General features: G+C 45.3%; 1 protein-coding gene across 2 annotated transcripts in view; it reads left to right on the top strand.

Moving 5' to 3' along the window:
- Positions 1–1649: 1649 nt before the first annotated feature.
- Positions 1650–25000, top strand: part of LOC143288947 (uncharacterized) — a 62549-nt gene continuing 39198 nt past the window's right edge. For both annotated transcript variants that reach the window (XM_076597628.1, XM_076597627.1), the window contains exon 1: positions 1650–1871. In XM_076597628.1, the coding sequence (XP_076453743.1) occupies positions 1853–1871 (19 nt within the window). In that variant the 5' untranslated portion in view covers positions 1650–1852. The remainder of the gene's footprint in view (positions 1872–25000) is intronic.

Raw genomic sequence — 25000 nt, 5'->3', positions numbered from 1 at the left:
GGGGAGGGACCACTCCCCGTTGCAGGATTTAGGCAGTTTCGTTGTTTGTCAGTTTGTTTGTTTGTTTGTGTGTGTGTGTGTGTGTGTGTGTGTGTGTGTGTGTGTGTGTGTGTGTGTGTGTGTGTGTGTGTGTGTGTGTGTGATAATCTACAAATTGGATAATATGCGCAGCAAACAATCATCAACTACATAATGCACAGCGATATCTAAAAGCCTTAGATAAGTAAATAGCAAATTGTTTTATAATAGTTTCGTTAGTACATGACATAAGCATGGCAAGTCGAAATAAAGTAGGATGGCTATGATATTTTTGCATAATTAACTTATGTCTAAGGTCGTTGAAAGCAGGGCAACACAACACAAACTAAAATTCAGTTTCTTCAGCACGTCTGCACAAGGGCCAAATAGGAACAGAAACATTGGACCTTCGATAACGATAATGATGAAGACATATGTCAGAAATCCTGAATCTGAACCTGGTTGTGATATATTTTAAATGCTTATCCATTTTCATTGATAGATAGGTAGGAATAGAATGCTCAGAAATGAATTGTCTGCAAAACTCAAATCGATCGCTGTCTTGAACATGATATGATCACAGTTCTTGCCATCGACAGTCAATTAATCTTGTTCGAAGTGTACTGATAATTGGCACTTTATGTCTCCTACCCCCCGCTACTACTGATAACCAAACATAACCACATCCTAGTTCATGAAATTTTCTGAGGGAGAGAGAGAGAGGGGAGGGGGGAGGGGGGGGGGTGAAGTGAGGGAAAGAATGCAGGAGGCGGGAGGAGGGGGGAGGACACCACAGACCACAGAGCTACTGTATCCAAAACACACACACGAACACACACACGAACACACACACGCACACACACACATAGACACAAACACACAAGCACACACGCGCATGCGCGCATACGGCACACATACAAGGGCGCGTGCGCATGCACACACGGCATACACACATGCATACGTGCTGAGTTTCTCCAAAAAAAAAAAAAAAAAATGCATATGAAGAGGGGATTAACAATCACAAACAACGAACAGTTTGTATACAATCGATGCATCAACTGCTTTATCGAAATTTTGTTTGTTTTGTAAAGATGCCAAATGATTCTAATAAATATCAAAAAAAGCACGTAAAAGGCGGAAAGTAACACACACACACACACACACACACACCGCACACAGACATGCACACACACACACACACACACACACACACACACACACACTGTCCTCAGTGACACACAGACGCACACACATACGCGGAATACACGCACGCGCGAAAACAAACACACACACTCATAATATCACACAGAATTACGCGCGCGCACTCACTCACTCTCTCTCTCTCTCTCTCTCTCTCTCTCACACACACACACACACACACGATGTTTACACACATGCCGCGAACGCACGCACGCACACCAACACGCAAGCAGACACCCTTACCCCCACTCCTCTGCCCCAAACCCCCACCCCCCTCAACCACAAATACACGCACACACGCGCGTGCGCAAGAGCGCATGCACCGCTCGCCTGCCAAGCCAGCGGCCTCGACCTCTGCTCGTGAAGGCAGATCTCAAATGGTGTGCCCCTGCTTACAGTTAGCGCGTGGAGTGAAGCCCCTTCCACTGCCTTCCTGGCGCCATCCTCGTAAGGAGCAAAAGGCGAGCACAGCCCAGCCAGCAGAGCCGTACAGCACGGCACAGCACAACACGGCACAACACAGCACAGCACGGCGCCTAATGGGTCGCCGATCTTTGTGACAAAACAGCAGAACACAGCACCACGACGCCGGCTTTTTACGATAGACCGGGAGAGCCCTTACTTGTTTGTGGACATGAAATCTCCGCCTAAAGGTAAGCCATGATCTAATGTACATATATTTGTGTGTGTGTGTGTGTGTGTGTGTGTGTGCATATACAGTTTTACATGTATACAAAAAAAAAAAAGCAAAAAAAAAAAAAAAAAAAAACCCAACAAAAAACAAAACAGAAAAACACCACCACCACCACCAATAAATAACAACAAGAACAGCGCCATCTTTGCAGTGATGAAAATATCCCTGACATCACTGACGCTGGCAACATCATCGATATTTCAGGGGGTGGTACCGCCGCTCACAAACGCACGCACGTTCAAGGACACGCGCACACTAGCCGGTTCGTGCGGAAGGCAAGAAAGAAAAGCGATGATGACGATATCTCTTTGTCAGGTAGCGTTAGCATCGGGCCTTCTTCGTTTTAAGCGCTGGAAATACCCGAAGCTAATTCTCCAGATACTGGCAGCTGACGGCAGATGACCATAGTTACATGGCCTTTGTTTCCAGGCAAGCGTTTCGACGGTTGAAATAAGTGTGTGATTGTGTGTGTGTGTGTGTGTGTGTGTGTGTGTGTGTGTGTGTAACAGTACAAATACCGATTTTTTTTTCTTCTTTCATTGGGTTTTGTGCGGCCATAATTATCTTGTTGTTCAGCTTTAGGTTGACGGAGAGAAGAGTGTGTTTGCACAGTTTGTCTGGGCCGTCAGTGACAAAGTACAATGCTACATCGGGCCGTCAGTGACAAAATACAATGCTACATCGGGCCGTCAGTGACAAAGTACAATGCTACATCGGGCCGTCAGTGACAAAGTACAATGCTACATCGGGCCCTCAGTGACAAAGTACAATGCTACATCGGGCCGTCAGTGACAAAGTACAATGCTACACCGGGCCCTCAGTGACAAAGTACAGTGCTACATCAGGCCCTCAGTGACAAAGTACAATGCTACATCGGGCCGTCAGTGACAAAGTACAGTGCTACATCGGGCCGTCAGTGACAAAGTACAGCGCTACATCAGGCCCTCAGTGACAAAGTACAATGCTACATCGGGCCGTCAGTGACAAAGTACAGTGCTACACCGGGCCCTCAGTGACAAAGTACAGTGCTACATCAGGCCCTCAGTGACAAAGTACAATGCTACATCGGGCCGTCAGTGACAAAGTACAATGCTACATCGGGCCGTCAGTGACAAAGTACAGTGCTACATCGGGCCGTCAGTGACAAAGTACAGTGCTACATCGGGCCCTCAGTGACAAAGTACAATGCTACATCGGGCCGTCAGTGACAAAGTACAATGCTACACCGGGCCCTCAGTGACTGACAAAGTACAATGCTACATCGGGCCGTCAGTGACTGACAAAGTACAATGCTACATCGGGCCCTCAGTGACAAAGTACAATGCTACATCGGGCCCTCAGTGACAAAGTACAATGCTACATCGGGCCGTCAGTGACAAAGTACAATGCTACATCGGGCCGTCAGTGACTGACAAAGTACAAGGCTACATCGGGCCGTCAGTGACAAAGTACAATGCTACATCGGGCCGTCAGTGACTGACAAAGTACAATGCTACATCGGGCCCTCAGTGACTGACAAAGTACAAGGCTACATCGGGCCCTCAGTGACAAAGTACAATGCTACATCGGGCCCTCAGTGACAAAGTACAATGCTACATCGGGCCGTCAGTGACTGACAAAGTACAATGCTACACCGGGCCCTCAGTGACAAAGTACAATGCTACATCGGGCCCTCAGTGACAAAGTACAATGCTACATCGGGCCGTCAGTGACTGACAAAGTACAATGCTACACCGGGCCCTCAGTGACAAAGTACAATGCTACACCGGGCCCTCAGTGACAAAGTACAATGCTACATCGGGCCCTCAGTGACAAAGTACAATGCTACATCGGGCCCTCAGTGACAAAGTACAATGCTACATCGGGCCCTCAGTGACTGACAAAGTACAATGCTACATCGGGCCGTCAGTGACTGACAAAGTACAATGCTACATCGGGCCCTCAGTGACAAAGTACAATGCTACATCGGGCCCTCAGTGACAAAGTACAATGCTACATCGGGCCGTCAGTGACTGACAAAGTACAATGCTACACCGGGCCCTCAGTGACAAAGTACAATGCTACATCGGGCCGTCAGTGACTGACAAAGTACAATGCTACATCGGGCCCTCAGTGACAAAGTACAATGCTACATCGGGCCCTCAGTGACAAAGTACAATGCTACATCGGGCCGTCAGTGACTGACAAAGTACAATGCTACACCGGGCCCTCAGTGACAAAGTACAATGCTACATCGGGCCGTCAGTGACAAAGTACAATGCTACATCGGGCCGTCAGTGACTGACAAAGTACAATGCTACATCGGGCCCTCAGTGACAAAGTACAATGCTACATCGGGCCCTCAGTGACAAAGTACAATGCTACATCGGGCCGTCAGTGACTGACAAAGTACAATGCTACACCGGGCCCTCAGTGACAAAGTACAATGCTACATCGGGCCCTCAGTGACAAAGTACAATGCTACATCGGGCCGTCAGTGACAAAGTACAATGCTACACCGGGCCCTCAGTGACAAAGTACAATGCTACATCGGGCCGTCAGTGACAAAGTACAATGCTACACCGGGCCCTCAGTGACAAAGTACAATGCTACATCGGGCCGTCAGTGACAAAGTACAATGCTACCTCAGTGATGGACCACATCTGCCTTCCCCTCCCTTATTCTGTCCATAAAAAGATGTATTGTACACGTTGTGTAAGCCTTTTTTTTGGTGACAGGAGAGACAGGAGGAGGGGTGTTTAAGTGTACCTTGTTTTGAGAACAGTTGAGACAGTGGGTTTTTTGTTGTTGTTGCTGTGTGTCTGCTTGTGCTATTGTGCCGCTTAGTGCTGACTGTGTGTGTGTGTGTGTGTGTGTGTGTGTGTGTGTGTCTGTGAAGACTGTGTGTATGAGTGTTTGTGTATGTGTGTGTGTGTGTGTGTGTGTCTGTGAAGACTGTGTGTATGTGTGTGTGTGTGTGTCTGTGAAGACTGTGTGTATGAGTGTTTGTGTATGTGTGTGTGTGTGTGTGTGTGTGTGTGTGTGTGTGTGTGTGTGCCGGAGTGTTGACAGTGGGGATGGGGGCCGTGGTGTGATCTGTCGGTGTCTGTATTGATTTACTGGAGCGGCCGGCCGGAGTGTCCTTCAGTAGTAACTTGCTTGTCGTTGGTCTTCATTATTCTCAACGTCTTGTCCTCTCTCTCTCCCCCTCTCTCTACCTCTCTCCCCTCTCTCTCTCCGCTCTCTCTCTCTCTCTCTCTCTCTCTCTCTCGTCTCTCTTTCTCCAATTTCTCTCTCTCTCTCTCTCTCTCCAGTCTATCTCAGTCTCGCTCTCTTTGTCTCTCAGTCTCATTCTGTGTCTCTCTCCCTCTCTCCATCTCAGTCTCTCTCTCTCTCATCTCTCTGTCTCCCTCTCCCACCTCTCTCTATTACTCTCCAGTCTCTCTTTGTCTCTGTCTCTCTGTCTCTGTCTCTCTCTCTCTCTCCCCTCTATCACTCTCCAGTCTCTCTCTGTCTCTGTCTCTGTCACTCTCTCTCTCTCTCCCCTCTCTCTATCACTCTCCAGTCTCTCTGTCTCTGTCTCTGTCTGTCTCTGTCACTCTCTCTCTCCCCCCTCTCTCTATCACTCTCCAGTCTCTCTGTCTCTGTCTCTGTCACTCTCTCTCTCCCCCCTCTCTCTATCACTCTCCAGTCTCTCTGTCTCTGTCTGTCTGTCTCTGTCACTCTCTCTCTCCCCCCTCTCTCTATCACTCTCCAGTCTCTCTCTGTCTCTGTCTGTCTGTCTCTGTCACTCTCTCTCTCCCCCCTCTCTCTATCACTCTCCAGTCTCTCTGTCTCTGTCTCTGTCACTCTCTCTCTCCCCCCTCTCTCTATCACTCTCCAGTCTCTCTGTCTCTCTCTGTCTGTCTCTGTCACTCTCTCTCTCCCCTCTCTCTATCACTCTCCAGTCTCTCTTTGTCTCTGTCTCTGTCACTCTCTCTCTCCCCCCTCTCTCTATCACTCTCCAGTCTCTCTCTCTCTGTCTGTCTGTCTCTGTCACTCTCTCTCTCCCCCCTCTCTCTATCACTCTCCAGTCTCTCTGTCTCTGTCTGTCTCTGTCACTCTCTCTCTCCCCCCTCTCTCTATCACTCTCCAGTCTCTCTGTCTCTGTCTGTCTGTCTCTGTCACTCCCCCTCTCCCCCCTCTCTCTATCACTCTCCAGCCTCTTCCTCCCTCTCCCTACCCCCCTCTCTCTCGCCCTCTCTCTCTCCCTCCCTCTCCCCCCTCTATATCATTCTCCTCTCCCTCCCTCCCTCCCTCCCCCCCCTCTCTCTCTGTGTCTCCTTTGAAATTTTGTCTGTCTTCGTGTCATCGTCTGTTGGCCCCTTCCTTTTCGTTCGTGGAATCTCTGTTTTATCTGTGTCTGTGTAATGTATCTCCGCTCAGTGTGTGTGTGTGTGTGTGTGTGTGTGTGTGTGTGTGTGTGTGTGTGTTGTGGTGTGGTGTGGGTTATGGTGGTGGTCGTGGTGTGTGTGTGATGTGGGTTATGGTGGTGGTGTGTGTGTGGTGTAGTGTGGTGTGGGTTATGGTGGTGGTGGTGGTGGTGGTGGTGTGTGTGTGTGTGTGTTCTGGTGTGGGGTAGGGTGGTGTGTGAGTATGTGGTGTGGGTTATGGTGGTGGTGGTGGTGGTGGCGTGTGTGTGGTGGGGTGTGGTGTGGGGTATAGTGGTCAATGGTGGTGGTGGTGGTGGTGTGTGTGTGTGTGTGTGGAGTGGAGTAGGGTGGTATGTGAGTGTGTGTGTGTGTGCGCGCGCACACCCCCCCCCCCCCCCTCAGAGAATAAAGATACGCACTGACCTGCTTTATCGACCTTCACCTTCCCTCCCAACCCCCATTCTCCCCAACCACTTCCTCACCAAATCCCTCCCCTTCCTCTCTCTCTCTCCCCTTTCTCTCTCTCTCTCTCTCTCTCTCACACACACACACACCTCCCTTCACCCCCCCCCCCCACTCTGCTCCCCATGATCACCACACCAACTCAGTGCCCCCAACCACTCCCCCACCTCCTCCCCGATCCCCCCACCCCCGTCCCTCCCCCCCTACCATAAGTACACAGAGATTAGGTCACACCAAATACAGGACCAGCGTCCTGCAGATAAGGTCTAGAGGATGAAATAAGGACCAGTTCTTCAAGGGTTGTGGTCTGGATACCCTGAGACCTCTGAGATGGGGTACAGGTCAACGCCTTGAGACCCGAAAGTCAAACACAACCACATACCTTCGTGCCCAGGTAAAAGCCGAGGGAGATGTAGTATCGTCTTCAGTTGAACGTCTTTTCTTACTGTAAGTGATATTGGACGGGGGAGGGGCCGGGGCGATTGTGTGTTCGTGTGTGTGTGTGTGTGTGTGTGTGTGTGTGTGTGTGTGTGAACAGCTGAAAAAAAAAGAAGCAAAATGGTCAGGAAAGCTAAACATCAAACAACTATAACAACTATGCCAAATGTCCTGTTGGACTGTGCATCAAGCCTTCTGCACTAGCAGATACCATCATCAAATGGTCTAAAAACGAGGGGCGCGCCGTGTGTGTGTGTGTGTGAGTGTGTGTGTATGTGTGTGTGTGTGTGTGAGAGAGAGAGAGAGCGCGCGTGCGTGAGTGCGTAATGTGATATTCATGTCTTACCTGACGGTATTTTTCAAAACGTAGTCGAAGCATCTTATTCCCGGTTGTTATTGATTTTTTTCCTTCCCGACATTTGGTAAACTAGGACAATCAGTTACTGGTGATAGAAATGTAACGTCAGCCACCACTGGAATGTTGTGCTTTTCATTTTTCGTCCACCCCCCCCCCCCTCACCCCCCCACCCCCCCAAAAAAAACAACCCAACAACAACAACAACAGAAAACAACCCCAACCCCCCAAAACCCAACTAAAACAAACAAAAAACAACAACGACAACAAAAAACAAAACAAACACCCAAACAAACTAAAAACAACAACCAGAAACGTTTGAACAGGTTCCAGCTCTCTCTCTATGATCCATTCCTTCTGTTCAGCCTCTCTCAAGCTTTTACGTTCTTTTGCAAGCGACCCGTCTACTGTTTCTGTTGCCCACCCCACCCACCCACCTCCTCCACTTCAACTCTCCAACTCACTTCCCACCATCACCAACTGTTCTACCATCACCAACTGTTTGACCATCACCAACTGTTTGACCATCACCAACTATTTGACCATCAACCAGCTGTTTTCGCCATTGTCAAAATACAACGGACAATACAATTATGGACAACTCTCTTTCTCTCTGTACTCACAAGCGCGGGGTTACTGGCCCGCTTGCCCTTTCTCTGTGCATCTCTCTGTATGTCTGTCTGTCTTTTATGTACACACACAGACACACACACAGACACACACACATATATATATATATGTCGGATATGTGATGACACGGCAAGCTGTGCGTGATGGATTAATTTTTTTTCCGTAATATATTTTGACGTATGTATGTGTGTGTGTGTGTGTGTGTGTTGACGTGTGTGTGTGTGTGTGTGTGTGTGTGTGTGTGTGTGTGTTGTCCCGTACATGGCGTAAATAGTTAATGGTGTTGTTAATGAAATGCTCTATTTTTTCTTAACATTTCTCTCTCTCTCTCTCTGTGTCTCTGTCTCTCTGTGTCTCAGTCTGTGTCTCTCTGAGTCTCTCTCTGTCTCTCTCATGAAAAAACTAGATTCTGTACACAGACGTGCTGTAAAACACCTCAATAGTGTTTTACGAAACACACGCAGTCATCAATATCAACTGCCAGCACCTCTTTCCTTGACAAAGCACCTAATATTGAATAAGTGCGTACTTATGCATAAAATTATATTCGGTAAATGCCCTACTTATCTACACCAAACCATTGTCTGCTATGAAACTCGCAACCCTAACTCCCGAAATGCGACTCTTACTCTACCCAAGCCAAGAATAGACCTTTATAAATCGAGTTTGGCATATTCCGGCACGCATTGCTGGAACAATCTCCCCAAACACCTCAAAGAACCCTTTTCCACCACAACATTCAAAGAGAAACTTGGACAGTACATGCGTGCCGAAAGCCAGACCGAAAATCTGGTATAAAATTGTCACTGACAATCCTCACAAACTATGTCGAAATGCGTCAATCAGTTGATAACGTATCACGCCATAGAACGTTGTTTTCAGAGATTTTCTCTTTACAGTGGACACAAACAAACGAAATCAAACTCTAGTCTGGTCACGTCTACGATTCTGAAAACTTACATGTATTACAAATTGTGAACCACCCTCACCCAACTCTTCCCCCCCCACCCCACACACACACTGACATATCTTTCCATCTCTGTCTGCCTGTCTGTCTATCTTTCTCTGTCTCTCTCTCCCCTCTGTCTCTCCCTCTCTCTGTCTTTCACATAATGTGTCTATCTGTCCATATCCCTATTACCCGTCGCCTTATTTGCTGTCTTTTATGTCTCTTACATCTGTGTTTAAAATTTTATCGTTACTTTTCTGTGTTAATTTCACTTGAATCATTCATGTGTAGCATTCATGCTAGGGTTTTGTTGTTGTTTTTCCCTTGGTGTGTGTGTGTGTGTGTGTGTGTTACTCGCTTCCGTTCCGTACAGATGTGAGTGATGTTGTGTCTCTCAGTTTGACGCTGTGTTATACTCGTACATTATACATGTATTGAGTATTCAGTATAACTACATTTATATGCGTACATGTTTGTGTGTCTCTTAGAACAACGGCAGATGTGTAAGTCGGCCAAAGTGCTAATATCTTCACCGTTGGAAAATAATGATTCATTCATTCATTCATTCATTCATTCATTCATTCTCTCTGTGACCCACACTCTCACTCCCTCTCTTTTTTTTGGCTGACCCTCCACCACAAAATGAATTTGATGTCATGTTAATGCCACTGCTGCTTCCCTGCCTCCTCCTCCACCACCACCACCACCATCTCCTCCTCCTCCTACCCCTCCCCCACTCCTATTCCTCCATTTCACCCTCTTCTTGTTACTGTATTAAAAAAAAGTATTAAAAATCACAAAAAACTTCTTCAGTGTGTTTGTAATGAATGTTGTTCCATAAGAGAAGCAGCATACCAGGGCGTACGGGAACGCACGCACACTCCGAATAGAATAGAATAGAATAGAACAGAATATGTCTGTATTACCAAGTGTACCGGGGTCACAATGAATATGGGGGGTTGGGGGGGGGGGGGGAGGGAAAGATAGAGATAGTACATAACAAGATACGAACATAAATCGAAAATCATACACAAACACAGATACAGTAGAAATTAGGATACGTACAAGTGCATATCAATATAAAAACTTGTGCATACTTACACATGCACGCACTGCACACACACAGACACACACACAGACACACACAGACACACACACACACACACACACACACACACGTGTTTGAACAGAAGCTGCATCATGTGGATGGGGCTGATGACTAGATCTTCAGGTAGATGGTTGTTGGAACGTTTAGACCGCACGTGTCTATGGGAATTAGTGTTGGGTTATAGGGTTAGTGACGTTCTTAGTTAAAACGCGAAGCAAATCCGGCGCTCATGACAACCCAACCAAGATGCCTAAAACCCTTAGCGCCTTAACGTTGACTGAATGACGGGCGCAATAGCCGAGTGGTTAAAGCGTTGGACTGTCAATCTGAGAACCCTCCGCCTTCAAACAAGACTGTAACCTGGGCGATCATCTGGTCAGGTCGTCATTCCGACCCACAGCCCCCCAGAACCTCCGCTCCCTGGGCAACAGCTGCTGTGACAGACCGTAACCTGGGCGATCATCTGGTTAGGTCGTCATTCCGACCCACAGCCCCCCAGAACCTCCGCTCCCTGGGCAACAGCTGCTGTGACAGACCGTAACCTGGGCGATCATCTGGTTAGGTCGTCATTCCGACCCACAGCCCCCCAGAACCTCTGCTCCCTCGGCAACAGCTGCTGTGACAGACCTAAGTGCAAATGCTGTCCCTTCCTCAACACTACCACACTCACCTTCAAGGGGCCCTCAGGACGCCAGTTCACCATGAGGAGCAGTTTCACCTGCCAAACCAGTGATTTGGTATATGTGGTCCACTGCAGCCTGTGCGGTCGTATCTACGTAGGCGAGACATACCGCACACTGGAAGAACGCAGCAAAGAGCACAGGGACAGCATCCTCCAGAAAAAGCCAACCCCTGTGGCTATACACTTCAACACTGATCCCCACAGCACAACCCACTTCTCCATATCAGTGGTCTGCTGCAACAGCACTGGTGACCCCTTCAAGAGAAAGAACATGGAGAAACAGATTATCCACAGTCTTGGTACTACAGCACCATATGGCCTCAACATCAAGGACTAAACCAAATCACAGCTTCCCTCGTCCCCACCCTGCCCATTTCCCCCTTCCCTCCCCTCCCTCTCTTTTTCCTCTTCCCCCGCCCCCCTTTCCCCTCACTGTCTAGATTCTCTCTCACTTCCTTCACCCATCCACCTTTTCCAACCAGCAGTGAACTGTTCTCAAGACAAGTGAATTTTATTCAGCAGCCAGAAAACTGCACTTGTGACTGCTGCAATCTGCGGTTTTACGACCATGCTGTAAAAATATGTATCGCACGTGTGCATATAGTCACACAGACATGATACATAATAATGATTCACATAATTTATATTTGTTCCACCTGCCTATCTCTGCTCTGTGTGTGTGTGTGTGTGTGTGTCCCTCTGTCCCTGACTCTCTGTCTCTGTCTCTGTCCCCCCCCCCTCTCTCTCTCTGCGCGCGCGCGCGCGCGCGTGTGTGTGTGTGTCCATGTCTCTATCTCTCACTCCATTCTCTCTCCCTCCCCCTCCCTCTCTCTCTTTTTCCTTACACAAACATGCTTTAGAATGAGTTTTTTTAAATTCATGTTCATCAACTCCTAATGATTACAGGTCATTTGATACCCTCCCATTGGTGCTAAAGCTTGAATGCGATAAGGTGGTTTTTAGACACAAAATTGTACATGGCAATGCACCTGCTTCAGTTATTTATAATTTCCCAGTTAACAACTTAAGACATGTACATAAGTTAATAATACCTCTTCCAAAGCTCGAGCTGTTAAAGACAAGTCTCTATGAGACTTACTGGAATAACTTACCATCACATTTAAGAAACTTTAATGTAAAAAAAAGGTACATATTCAACAAAACCGGAAGTCACCTGAAATTCAGTATTGCTTTTGATTTCTGGGTTTCCTCTCACTCTCTCTTTTTCTGTCTGTCTACCTACGTGTCTGTTTTACATTTGGTGTGTGTGTTTGTGTGTGTGTGTGTGTGTGTGTGTGTGTGTGAGAGAGAGAGAGAGAGAGAGAGAGAGAGAGAGAGAGATGGTGTTTGCAGAGGAAGGACGTTTGCATGCCCGTTTTGTCTGCACGTTGTTTTGTTGTTCTTTTGTTGTATATATATATATATATATATATATATATATATATATATATATATTATAATCAAATTCAGGCCCAGTTAGTCGGGACAGCAGTTGCCTCCTCTGCTGTTCTGATGATCATAGTTGGACACGACTTTCACACACACAGACACACACACACACAGACACACACACACACACACACACACACACACACACACACACACATATATATATATATATATATATATATATATATATATATATATACATTTGCTGTTGTTGTTGTTGTAAGATTTAAAAAAAAATACATTTTGCTTTTGGTGGAAAGACTGTGAATGGTGGGAAATGGGGAAAAAGGGATGTATGTGTTTGGATTGTTCGTTATTTCCTATTGCAAGACCGAGTCCATGTACCAACCAGATAGCTCACAGAACGCCAGTGCCCCCCCCCCCCCAGCCCCCCACCCCCCACCCCCCACCTGCAATCAAGATCAATGACACAGAGATCAAGTCAGTCGACAAGTTTTGCTACCTGGGCAGCACCCTATGCAGCAACGGAGCCCTTGATGCAGAAGTGACGCTGCGCATCGCCAAGGCCACTCCGCCTTTGGCAGACTCAACAACAGGCTGTGGAACAACAAAGGCATCAGGCTCAGCACCAAGATGAAAACCTACAGAGCTGTTGTGCTGACCACCTTGTTGTACTGCTGTGAAACATGGACGACGTATCGCCGTCACATCCAACAACTGGAGCAGTTTCACCAGAGATGCCTACGAAAGATCCTCGGCATAAAGTGGCAAGACAGGGTCTCCAACCTCCAGATCCTAGAGAGGAGCGGCCTGCCCAGCATCGAAAGTCTGCTGATCCAGTGCCAGCTACGCTGGACAGGAAACGTTGTCCGCATGACAGACAGCAGGATCCCGAAGATGCTTTTGTATGCCCAGCTGAAGGAAGGCCACCGTGAACTTGGAAGACCCTGCAAGCGCTTCAAGGACACCTTGAAGACAAACCTCAAAGCCTGTGACATTGACATCGCTTCCTGGGAAACTGATGCCCTTGACCGCTGTCGCTGGAGGATGCTGTGCTCTAGTGGCATAAAGACGTTTGAAAACAAGGAGAAGCGTGAGCGAAGGAAGCAGGGCTCAACTTCTGGAGACGTTTTCCCTTGCAACACCTGTGGGGAGTGCTGTGCATCCAGAATCGGCCTCTTCTCCCATATGAGGACACACACCGACAGATAAGCCTGCCTGCCGACTCATCCGTCGGACCGACGGGAGACTCCATTATCATTTCCTATTACTCATTTTCTTGCTTCTTTCGCTTCATTCTGTCTTTTAGGGTGAGGGCTGTATGTAAAACAACAACAACAAAACGAAGGTTACTGGCTTATCTATTTCGCTCTCAATGATCGCCTTCGGATCCACTATGTTTACGCATTCCCAGATTGGACGTACCTTCACTGTTGGCCGCCGTTCTTTTTCTGTCTCTGGACCTTGCATTTGGAATGAACTTCCTCTTTCACTTCGTCAGGTCTCCACACTCAGCTCTTCCAAGTCTGGCCTTAAAACCCACCTCTTCACAAGATAGCCTCCCTCCCCTACCTCTTCCTTGTCTTCAGTTTCTCCAGTTTTAGAGTTATGCATGCGTGTGAATGACTGGTGCAAAAGCGCTTAGATTTGTCTCTGCACAAGATTCAGCGCTATATAAATGCTATTATTATTATTATTGATCTATTACCCTAAAGATTGTTTAAAATAAAGATTGTTTCATGTCTTGTCTTGAATTGTCTCTCCCTGTCTCCCCCTCCCCCTCGCCCTCTCTTTCTCCCCCCCCCACCCCCCATCTCTCTCTCTCTCTCTCAGAAAATGAAGTACATTTCGTCCTAACTTGTCCTGTCCTGCATGACTTAAGAACAAGGTATATATCATCCAAATTCTGTAAATTTCCCAGTCAGCATAGATTAGCATTACTCATGGCTTCTCGACATGTATAGACCATTCGGAATTTGTCAATTAATTTGTTTGAAGCATTCAGACTGCGATCAACTCTGATGTATTAAATTACTGAAGTTTGTTCTTGATGATATGACCGCTTATTTCTTGTTTTTCTTACGTGATCATGTGTATGTACCCCTTCATGAGGGGCAATGGCCTATACATGAATAAATTATCCGGATCCCCCCCCCCCGCCCCCCTCTCTCTCTCTCTCTCTCTCTCAGTGCAGTACGGCACAGTCAGTTCCACACCTGGAATTCGGCGCGGGCAGTACGAACGAAATGTCAGAAGTTACAGGTTTTTTTTGTTGTTGTTGTTTTTTTGGGTGGGGGTAGGGTGGGGGTAGGGTGGGGGTGATGGGGTTGGAAGGGTCTGCTAATGAACTCCACTCCCCCATACCCTCACCCCACCCCCTCCTCAGTCCCTCCCCCCACCAACCCCCTCCCCCACATCCCCATCTACTTTCTTGCTGATCACACACACACGGCACTCTGTCTCTAGTTTCTGGTGTGCCCTTGCTGCACTGACGTCAGTTGTTGCTGCACTGACGTCAGTTGTTGCTGCACTGACGTCAGTTGTTGCTTGCACTTCTTTCGGCTTGGCTTCAAACTGACTGGTCATAATTACCGGTGTAGTATCCCAGATTGTCCCCCACCTGGAAACGTCCCCGGGGGGACAAATTGACCGTTGGAAATGCCCCCCACCCCACCCCCCTCCCGCACCCCCCTCCTACCCCGAGGGACTTTCTCGCCGTTCATAATGTCCCCTGCGGACACACACACACACACACACACACACACACACACACACACATACACACACATACACACACACATACACACACCAAATCTCCAGCATAACCTGACTTTGTAAAACCAAAGCCAAGATCTCCTGACCAATGCCTTCAAGTTCAACTAATAATCGGAACACTGTGTTTTGATTGCAAGGCAACCATAGGAGTGTTAAATATAAACAGGCATGTCGGTTACGTGTGTGTGTGTGTGTTTGCTCTCTCTCTCTCTCTCTCTCTCTCTCTCTCTCACTCCCTCTCTCACTGTGTCTGTCTGTCTGTGTCTGTCTCTCTGTGTGTCTCTTTCTCTGTCTCTCTAATATCATCGTCTTAGATAAACAGACTCTAAATGAATAAACGACGTCTGTCAGTCTCTCTCCCTCTCTCTCTCTTTGTCTCTCTCCCCCTCTCTCTCCCTCTCTCTCTCTTTGTCTCTCTCCCCCTCTCTCTCCCTCTCTCATTGTTTCTCTGCCACTCTCTCTCTCCTCTCTCTCTGCTTCTTAATATTCATGAAAATGGTAAAGAATGCTGGGTCACAGATGACATTTAACAATTTATGGTTTTGGGTTTGTTTGGCTTAATCAAGGGGTACAAGAGATTAACTAGTTTTTACGTGAATATAAAGAACGTATATCTGATTGTTGGTTACAAGGGTGGAATGAAATAATCAAGGAAAGTGAAAGATATTCTGTGTACAGATTGTTCAAAACTGGATTATCTTTAGAACCTTACTTCGAAAATATCAAAAATATAAAACTTCGAGACACATTCATTCGATTCAGGCGAGGCACATCTGACATAAAACACATAAATTACGCTTTTCTTCTGACTATGGGGTAGATTTACCGTGTCCTTTGTGTAAATTCCGCTTAGAAGATGAGATGCATTTTCTGTCGTTGTGTACAGCAACCGATGATTTATGACAGAAATATTTTACAAAAGAAAATGTGGAGAAACTTAAAGTACATCCTGCAGCGTTTTTTGTGTGATGTTCAACATTCAAACAGCTTAGCAAAATTTATTTACCATAGCTTAAGACTGTCGAAGGGAGACTCAGGGAAACTGATCTTGCATACTAAGGTTTCATTTCGAAAACCAATTCTTAGCATGCATGAACGCCATTCGATTTATGTTGCCACTGTTTCATTAATTCGTTGCTTGGAACTGTATGTGAATCGATTGTGAAGATAGTTACACTGACAAACGGTATTTGAATATTCTCTCTCTCTCTCTCTCTCTCTCTCTCTCTCTCTGTAACTACGAAATCGGCTCGATGGCCTCGGGTTACTTAATATGAACCTCACCAGTAGACCACGAAGATTGTGTGTATACATTCCGTTAGATATTGTTTTGTATTCCTTATGAAGAACAGAAGAATGTTGTGAAAAGCGTAAATGTGTAGGAGGGAGGGAGGGAGAGGGTGGGGGGGGGGAGGAAGCGTGTTTTCCACTTGGTGATATGAGCATGTTGTTTAAGTCATTAAACCATTTGAGTCTTGAATCTTGAATCTCCTCTCTTTGTCTCTCTTCCTCCCCCCCTCTCTCTCCCTCTCTCTCTCCCCCTCTCTCTTTGTCTCTCTCTCCCTCCCTCTCTTTGTCTCTCTCCCTCTCTCTCTCCCTCTCTTTGTCTCTCTCCCTCCCTCTCTTTGTCTCTCTCCCTCACTCTCTCTTTGTCTCTCTCCCTCTCTCTCTCCCTCTCTTTGTCTCTCTCCCTCCCTCTCTTTGTCTCTCTCCCTCCCTCTCTTTGTCTCTCTCCCTCACTCTCTCTTTGTCTCTCTCCCTCTCTCTCTCCCTCTCTTTGTCTCTCTCTCTCCCTCTCTTTGTCTCTCTCCCTCCCTCTCTTTCTTTGTCTCTCTCCCTCACTCTCTCTCCCCCTCTCTCCCCCTCCCTCTCTCTGTCCCTCTCTCTCTCCCTCCCCCCCTCTCTCTCTCTCTCTCTGTTCGTCCTAGCGCATGTTTACCCTGCCAGTCGATCATTACCCAAGGCAAGCTTTCTCACGAAGGGAGGCATTTATTACGGGGGTGGGGTGGGGGGGGGGGGGGGGGGGGGGGGGGAGGAGGGGGTTTCGGGGGCGAAGGGGTCACGCGAGCTTGTGATCGATGGTGCCAGAGATGATGCACGGACAGCAAGTAATAATCTGGGAGCCGGTCGATCAGGAAGCGGCGCCGGCAGAGTGGGTCAGGCGTGGGCCCAGTGGTCACGAATGATCAGGGTTCGAGCCCCCCCCCCCCCCCCCCCAACCCCCCACCATTTGCTGCAAACAATTTTTTTTTCATTCAAAGAAACAGCCTAGCACAAGCACATAAACACACACCAGTCAGGTAATGCTAATATATGATGAATATATACAAACAAGTCTAGGAAAATTTGTTTATGAATGCTGTTGCAATTTATTGCATTAATTGATTAATTAAGATACTCAAAATTATAGGCCTTGATCATATTTGGAAAAAAAATTCACATTCAGCGTACATAGACTGAAATACGTGGTATATAAAAAAAATTAGAAAATGAATATAATTATCAAACACTGGAAAGATAAAAGAGAAAAAAAACATTAAAGCTAAAATTTAACAATACGATTGTAGCAGAGTACAAAACTGAAACCTATCTTTTAAATATATCAGATACAAAACATAGACAAGAATTAACAAAACTCAGAATAAGGGCGCATGACCTAAAGATTGAGAAAGGTAGATATTTGAATATTCCACAAGAAGACAGATTGTGCAGCAAGTGTAACATACTGGAAGACGAAATCCATCTTCTTGATCATTGTATTGAATATAAAACCGTAAGGCAACAACTTTTAAAAGATATTCAAAATTCGAATAACACAGGAAATATTCCCAGTCAGGTGATGCTAAAAGATGATGAATATATACAAACAAGATTAGGAAAATTTGTTTATGAATGCTGATGCAATTTATTGCATTAATTGATTAATTATGTATTTTTCACATTCAATCATTTACCTTTTCACTTGTGTCTTATAAACCTTAAGGTTTCATGACAATAAAAACTATTCTATTCTATGCTATGCTATTCTATTCACACACATAAAAAGCATGGGGAGGGTATTGGCATCAAGCATGGCTTACTTGATTAAGCGCTGCCCACTTAGAAGCAAGATTTAGATGCCCTGTTTCCAGGTCTGGTGTCGTGTCTCTGAGAATGACACTTTATCCCGCGATTTTTCCTCACTCCACCCAGGTGTGTATTGGAACCTTACTTCGGCTGTTGTGGAAGGTTCATACAAACCGGCATTAGGAGACGATTACTTTGGTTGTTGTGGAAGGTTCATACAAACCGGCATTAGGAGACGATTACTTTGGTTGTGGAAGGTTCATACAAACCAGCATTAGGAGATTAGGAGAGGATTACTTTGGTTGTGGTGGAAGGTTCATACAGACCGGCAGTAGGGGAGGATTACTTTGTTGTGGAAGGTTCATACAAACCGGCATTAGGAGAGGATTACTTTGGTTGTTGTGGAAGGTTCATACAGACCGGCAGTAGGGGAGGATTACTTTGTTGTGGAATGTTCATACAAACCGGTATTTGGAGAGGATTACTTTGGTTGTGGAAGGTTCATACAAACCGGCATTAGGAGAGGATTATTTTGGTTGTTGTGGAAGGTTCATACAAACAATTACTTCGGTTGTTGTGGAAGGTTCATACAAACGATTACTTTGGTTGTTGTGGAAGGTTCATAAAAACGATTACTTTGGTTGTTGTGGAAGGTTCATACAAACGATTACTTTGGTTGTTGTGGAAGGTTCATACAACCGATTACTTTGGTTGTTGTGGAAGGTTCATACAAACTGGCAGTAGGAGACTGAGAGGATTGGGCCCCGCCTTCCTATCCTAGACACAGTGAATATGAATTCGCTGCCCCGGATGGCCAAAAAATGGAGGGGTGGGGGTTGGGGGTGTTGTAGGACCTTTAAACCTTTCATACGTTTGATTTATCGATTGGATTCTGTCAGTTGGCACGTGCATCGCGAGCTGACCTCCCCCCCCTCCTCCCCACCTCCCCACTTCCCCCTCCTTCCATTCCCCGACCACCATCTCTCAACGTCGGTCCAGCTTCTCAAGGAGACGTCAGTGCGTTTTGGACATGATATCCATTCATGCCACACCACGTTTTCTTGGCAAACGCCTGACCAGCAGCGTAACAAAGCGCCTGTCAGGACTTGAGTGCGTGGATACACACACACACACACACACACACACACACACACACACACACACACACAATATATATATATATATATATATATATATATATATATGAGACAGTGAAAGAGAGAGAGAGAGTGAGACAGAGACAGACAGAGAGACAGAGACTGACATAAGGTTATAGCTTGGACAACAGCAAAGTGAGAGCTGTATTATCAATGGTTTCTCCATTGCAATGGGAAATCATTTACAGCATAGTCTTTTGTGAAGGACTATAACTCTCAAAATAGGAAGCAAACTGCACTGGCTCTTAGTGCTGCAGCCTTGGGGGCTAGTTGGCCTTTGGAAACCATCCCAACGCCGACTGCCCTAAAACACTCCTGGCCAAGAGAGTGGGGATGTAACTTGGGCAAGACACTCTCCACTATAATCAAATTCTAGCCCAGATAGTCGGGACAGCAGTTGCTTCCTCTGCTGTTCTGATGTTCATAGTCGGACACGACTGACTATCATATATATACACATATATATCAGAGTGGATTTCTTCTAAAGAATCTTGCCAGAGGAGAACACTTTTGTTGCCATGGGTTCTTTTCTAGTGCGCCAAGTGCGTGCTGCTCACGGGATCTCGGTTTATCGTCTCATCAGTCCTAAATGACCAGATGCCTTTCCAGTCAAACTTGGGAGAAAGGGCCACACAGGGATTGGAACCTAGAACCCCCTCACGTACACTGTCTTGGCAGAAAGGAAGGCGTCTTCATTAAACCATCATGCCACATTCTTCTTCTCCACCCTGACGGAGAGAAAAGCTCCGGAAGTTAGCTGCCTTGGTTTGCAGGCAAACATCTTCGGCCTGCAGAGGGATGCAGCAGGGTCAAGAGGTCAGGAAGCAGAATAGAATTCTGTGTCTCCACTGTTCAGGGCATGGCACCATCAATCTCTGGTTCTGCCTGTCGAGTCAAGAAGTCTACGAGCTTGTTACAAGCCTGAACAGATGTTCCCGCGCTTTGCTGAGCAATTCTGGAAGAACTTGTTTCGTGTGTGCCGCCGATTTGTTGTCGTTGTTGTTGTTGTTGTTGCTGTTGTTGTTGTTGTCGTTGTTGTTGCTGTCGTTGTTGTTGTCGTTGTTGTTGTCGTTGTTGTTGCTGTTGTCGTTGTTGTTGCTGTTGTTGTTGTTGTTGCTGTTGTTGTTGCTGTTGTTGCTGTTGTTGTTGTTGCTGTTGTTGTTGTTGCTGTTGTTGTCGTTGCTGTTGTTGCTGTTCTTGTTGCTGTTCTTGTTGTTGCTGTTGTTGTTGCTGTTGTTGTTGCTGTTCTTGTTGTTGCTGTTGTTTTTGTTGTTGTTGTCGTTGTTGTTGCTGTTGTTGTTGTTGCTGTTGTTGTTGTTGTAGACGGCGGTGTCTTGTCTTTCTTGAGACTGACTTGCCTTTTTAAAAATAATTTTTTGGTGTTTTGTTTTTGTAGTGGTTTTTGTTTTTGTTTGTTACTTTGGTGTCGTTTTGTGAGGCTTTATTGCTGCGTTGGTCTTTTAGTAATGTAGTGATATCAATCTATCTTGTTTGCTACACACACACACACACACACACACACACACACACACACACACACACACACACACACACATCTGTATTCACTGTAACACACATACTTATAATTATATAAATCTACTGATCTATCTCTCTGTCTCTCTGTCTGTATGTTTGTCTGTCTGTCTGTCTCTCTCTCTCTGTCTCTGTCTTTCTATGTGTATATATATAATATTTAATTTCAATTTAACACACATACTTATAATTATATATTATAAAAAAAAGTTTATGTTTATATTATGACAACCCAAAATGAACGATGCCAAATTTCAGAAGTCAATAATTATCATTTTTCAACACATGCTCTGGTCCGAATAAAAATTATTTAAAAAAAATAAATTAAATTAAAACCGCCCACTGAAACATTCAAGAGGTGGCGTCCACAATATTCAACTGAACTCATTGCTCTGATCTCTTGACAAGCTTTTTTTCCCCCACTATATCCTGGTTTTTTTGGTTTTGTTTTTTGTTTGTTTGTGTGTTGTGTTTTTTTTTTTGTTTTTTTTTTTTGGGGGGGGGTCCCTCCCGTTGTTAGTGGGGTGAGATGGGAGGAGGGGGGAGTGGTAGTGGAGGAGGGGAGGTGGAGAGGAGGGGGAGGAAAGTAGGGTACCCGCCCCTCCACGCCATTAAATAATAATAATAGTACCTCCGACCCCATCTTTGTGTTGTCCATGTCGCCAGCCTTGACCTTGACCGTTCCGTCACCCGACCCAGATAGCAGGATGGTGGGGTCACGTGTACCGGCGCGTGTTTGCGTTGAGTGGATAGGGGGATGTGGGGGTGGGGGGAGGGGGGGGGGAGGGGGAGAGAGAGAGAGAGGGGGGGAGAGAGAGGGAGGGTAAGAGTGAGTGAGAGAGCGAATGGGAAAGAGGGTGAAAGACAGTGAGAGATAGAGCGAGAGAGGTAGTGAGTGAGAGAGAGAGAGAGAGAGGGTGAAAGAGGGAGACTGACAGAGCGAGAGAGAGAGAGAGAGATGGTTGGAGAGAGAGAGATGGTTGGAGGGAGAGAGAGAGAGAGAACGAATGGGAAAGAGGGTGAAAGAGAGCAAGATAGAGCGAGAAGAGAGAGAGAGAGAGGGGATGAGAGATTGAGAGAGAGGGGGTGAGAGAGAGTGATAGTGAGTGAATGGGAAAGAGGGTGAGAGCGAGAGAGAGAGAGTGGGGGTGAGAGAGTGGGTTTGAAAGAGAGAGAGTGGGTGAGAGGGAAAGAGAGCGGAAGGGAGAGATATACATTAATATATGTGATAGAGCTTGTGGTAAGCAGCTTTAATTTTTTTTGTTAACATTTAATTTGGTTAAAAGAATTGAAACAGAATAAAGAGAATAATTTTGGATCTATTTTGTGATGGATCTTTATCCTGTCGGCGACGCCACTTTTTGCAGACGAGTGGTTTATTATTATGTAAGGGGACGGTAGAAAAGAATTACTGATGATTTACTGAATTAAAGGATAGAACAGATCCATGTGCAGTCCCAAGGACATATAGACGGCCAGTCACTAAAGGGTTTTAGTTGTTTTATTTACAATAGTTATGAGAAGATAAAAAGAGAAGAAGATAACAAAACAGTGCACTGATAAGACACAACCACACAACAATTGTAAAGCACGTGTATACATATTACATGACTACCACTCGGTTTGGGATAAGCAACAACATAAGATAATGCATATGTGTGAAGACCAAATACTGACATCAAATGACATTTCTAATGCATTTAAATAGTGCAGTTAAAGTGATTGAAGCTATGCTGATTTAGTGAAAGCACACTGACAGTATAGATTAGGTAAAGCTTATACTGTGTTAAAGTGACTCAAATGAATCAGTCATCATGTAGCACTATACTGGAGTAAGTCATATAGTAGAGAGCATGATAACTAAATTATAATTAACAAACTGTGATACATAGCAGATAGTTTTAACCAATAGCTGATATCACTACAACACTATCTTGTAATCACCACAACAGAATACTACACACATCTTAGAATACTGAGCACACTGTAGCAGTACAACTGATATCAGCATGTGAAATAATACATAAATAATAAACAATAGATTAAGTGGCTTTGATAGAATACTAGCAAACTGAGAGACCCGATAGTAAGTCAGTTCACAACACAAAGATTGGAAGAACTGTCATGGCTTAACCATTAAGTAGTGAATGAACTTACACAAGTAATCTGTTGCATCAAAGCCAAGTATCAACATAGCTAAACTTGTGCTCAACATTTAAATGTCCTCCACCGAAGCAGGATAAGTAACCTAACCTTCATCAGTGACAGCAAGTGAGAAAGAATGCATCATTCCCTAGAACATTCCCAAACAAGCTATCATTGTCCAGAGACGTCATTGACTGTGACATCGAAAAGAATTAAATGGAATACTGCTTCAAGCATATGACAACATGGCAATTTGATCAATCATAGCCAAACTGTGACTACATGTCAAAGCAATAACTGAACCAAGTAAACCAAACTTAGGCAATATCAACATACTCATATGAACACAAGTACTGTTTTGAAGAATACAATTTACATATCTTCAGCACATTTTACACACAGTACTTTCAGCGATATGGAGATGATGCTAGCCGTTGTGGGAACACACACAACACACACTGCTTGCAACACAGCAAGAGAGAGAGAGAGAGAGAGCAGGCTCTAGCCAGTGACTGGCTAGGTGGAAAGTGACCAGTGATCACCCACTCCATCTCTTTATGCAAGTTAAGCAAACTGCAAAGGTGCTTGCAAGGCCTGTGAAACAAAACGTCCCCAATCAGGCTAAATCTGATTAGAATTGTGTTTGTTACAAAGTGTTCAGTGACAGATTTCTCAATGATCCCTGAACTGATTTATGGTCGCAAAAGAAAGAGCTCAATACCTACTTTTTAATGAGTATAAAATGAAGTGTTGATTATTAAAGATGAATTTATAATCTTAATTTAAGTCACCTGAAAAGGGTCAGTTTTAGCCAGCTTGTCGCTGAAAATTACAAACTGCATTAAATTAGCTTAACGTAGGCAAACACAAGTGGAATAGATTTAAAGATGAAATTGCGATGATTCTGCCAGGATATAATACTTGTAGTTTACTGATCCGACAAAAGGGATATTTAATTAAATATGCTGTGTCACAAACACAAGTTGCAGCTCACACAATGGCGTCGAGCGACACTAGTTGTGGAGTGAATATCGTTAAGTGCCAACAATGAAAATTGGCTTTGTATCTTCTAAATGGCCCAATAGCAGTCACATACAGAATTGTAGACTGTAGCATTGCATGTGACGAGAAGACAAAATGACATAAGCTTAACTGAAATCTTTACACTGATGAACTATTAAACTAAAATCAAGATGCTTCTAACTGATTTAAGTGTGTGTGTAAGCACAACACATATAATATTACAGTAACAATACAAATACTTGATTAAATAGATGTTCAGAGAATAGGTTTAGAATGGGCTTTGCATTCAAACCGGAATGGCGTCACACATTATGAGTGAGTCATTGAAGACCGGCGTGTTAGTTGTGGAAAAGGCATCTGCTATAGCTCAGCTTTCGGCTTGTGCTGTGAGTTGAGCCATGGTCATCAGTGGTCAGCTGAGCGCTTGGCTACATCTCCCCCCATCTCTTGAAATCCATCATCCACGATGGTTAATTAAAAGTAATTCTTGTGAGCAGACTTAGCTGAGCATCAACAAGAATTATTGAGCACGTAAAGGGAGACAATTTAGTTGATAACAGGTAGCAAAGTGAAATTTTGAATGACCACAACATTGTTATGAACAATACCCTTCTTCTGTATTCAAAGTGGCTTTAGCCAGGTTAAGTTATGGGGGTTTGGACTTTGTCGAATGCATCTGAAGTTAACTTTGAACAGTTTGATATAGAGAAGGGGTCCCAATTAGGTAAATACACTGTGAAGTTGGAAAGCATTCATTTGTGTGCCTATCAGTCTATGTATACATCAACACTGTCAGATATACATGTAGATAAGCATATATGTATAATAACATAAATTACAACATGAATTATTTAGCATGTTCATAGATATACTTTGCATCGCTAAGACCTTGTGACAAGCTAGATCATAGATTAAGCAAGAAGGAAAAAAACAACAACATAGATCATGATTTGTGTAGAAATGA

Source organism: Babylonia areolata, chromosome 13, assembly GCF_041734735.1.
Source record: "Babylonia areolata isolate BAREFJ2019XMU chromosome 13, ASM4173473v1, whole genome shotgun sequence".
In the NCBI taxonomy this organism is placed as follows: domain Eukaryota; kingdom Metazoa; phylum Mollusca; class Gastropoda; order Neogastropoda; family Buccinidae; genus Babylonia; species Babylonia areolata.
The sequence above is the reverse complement of the archived record's forward strand: the minus strand, read 5'-3'. Positions and strand labels throughout refer to the sequence as shown.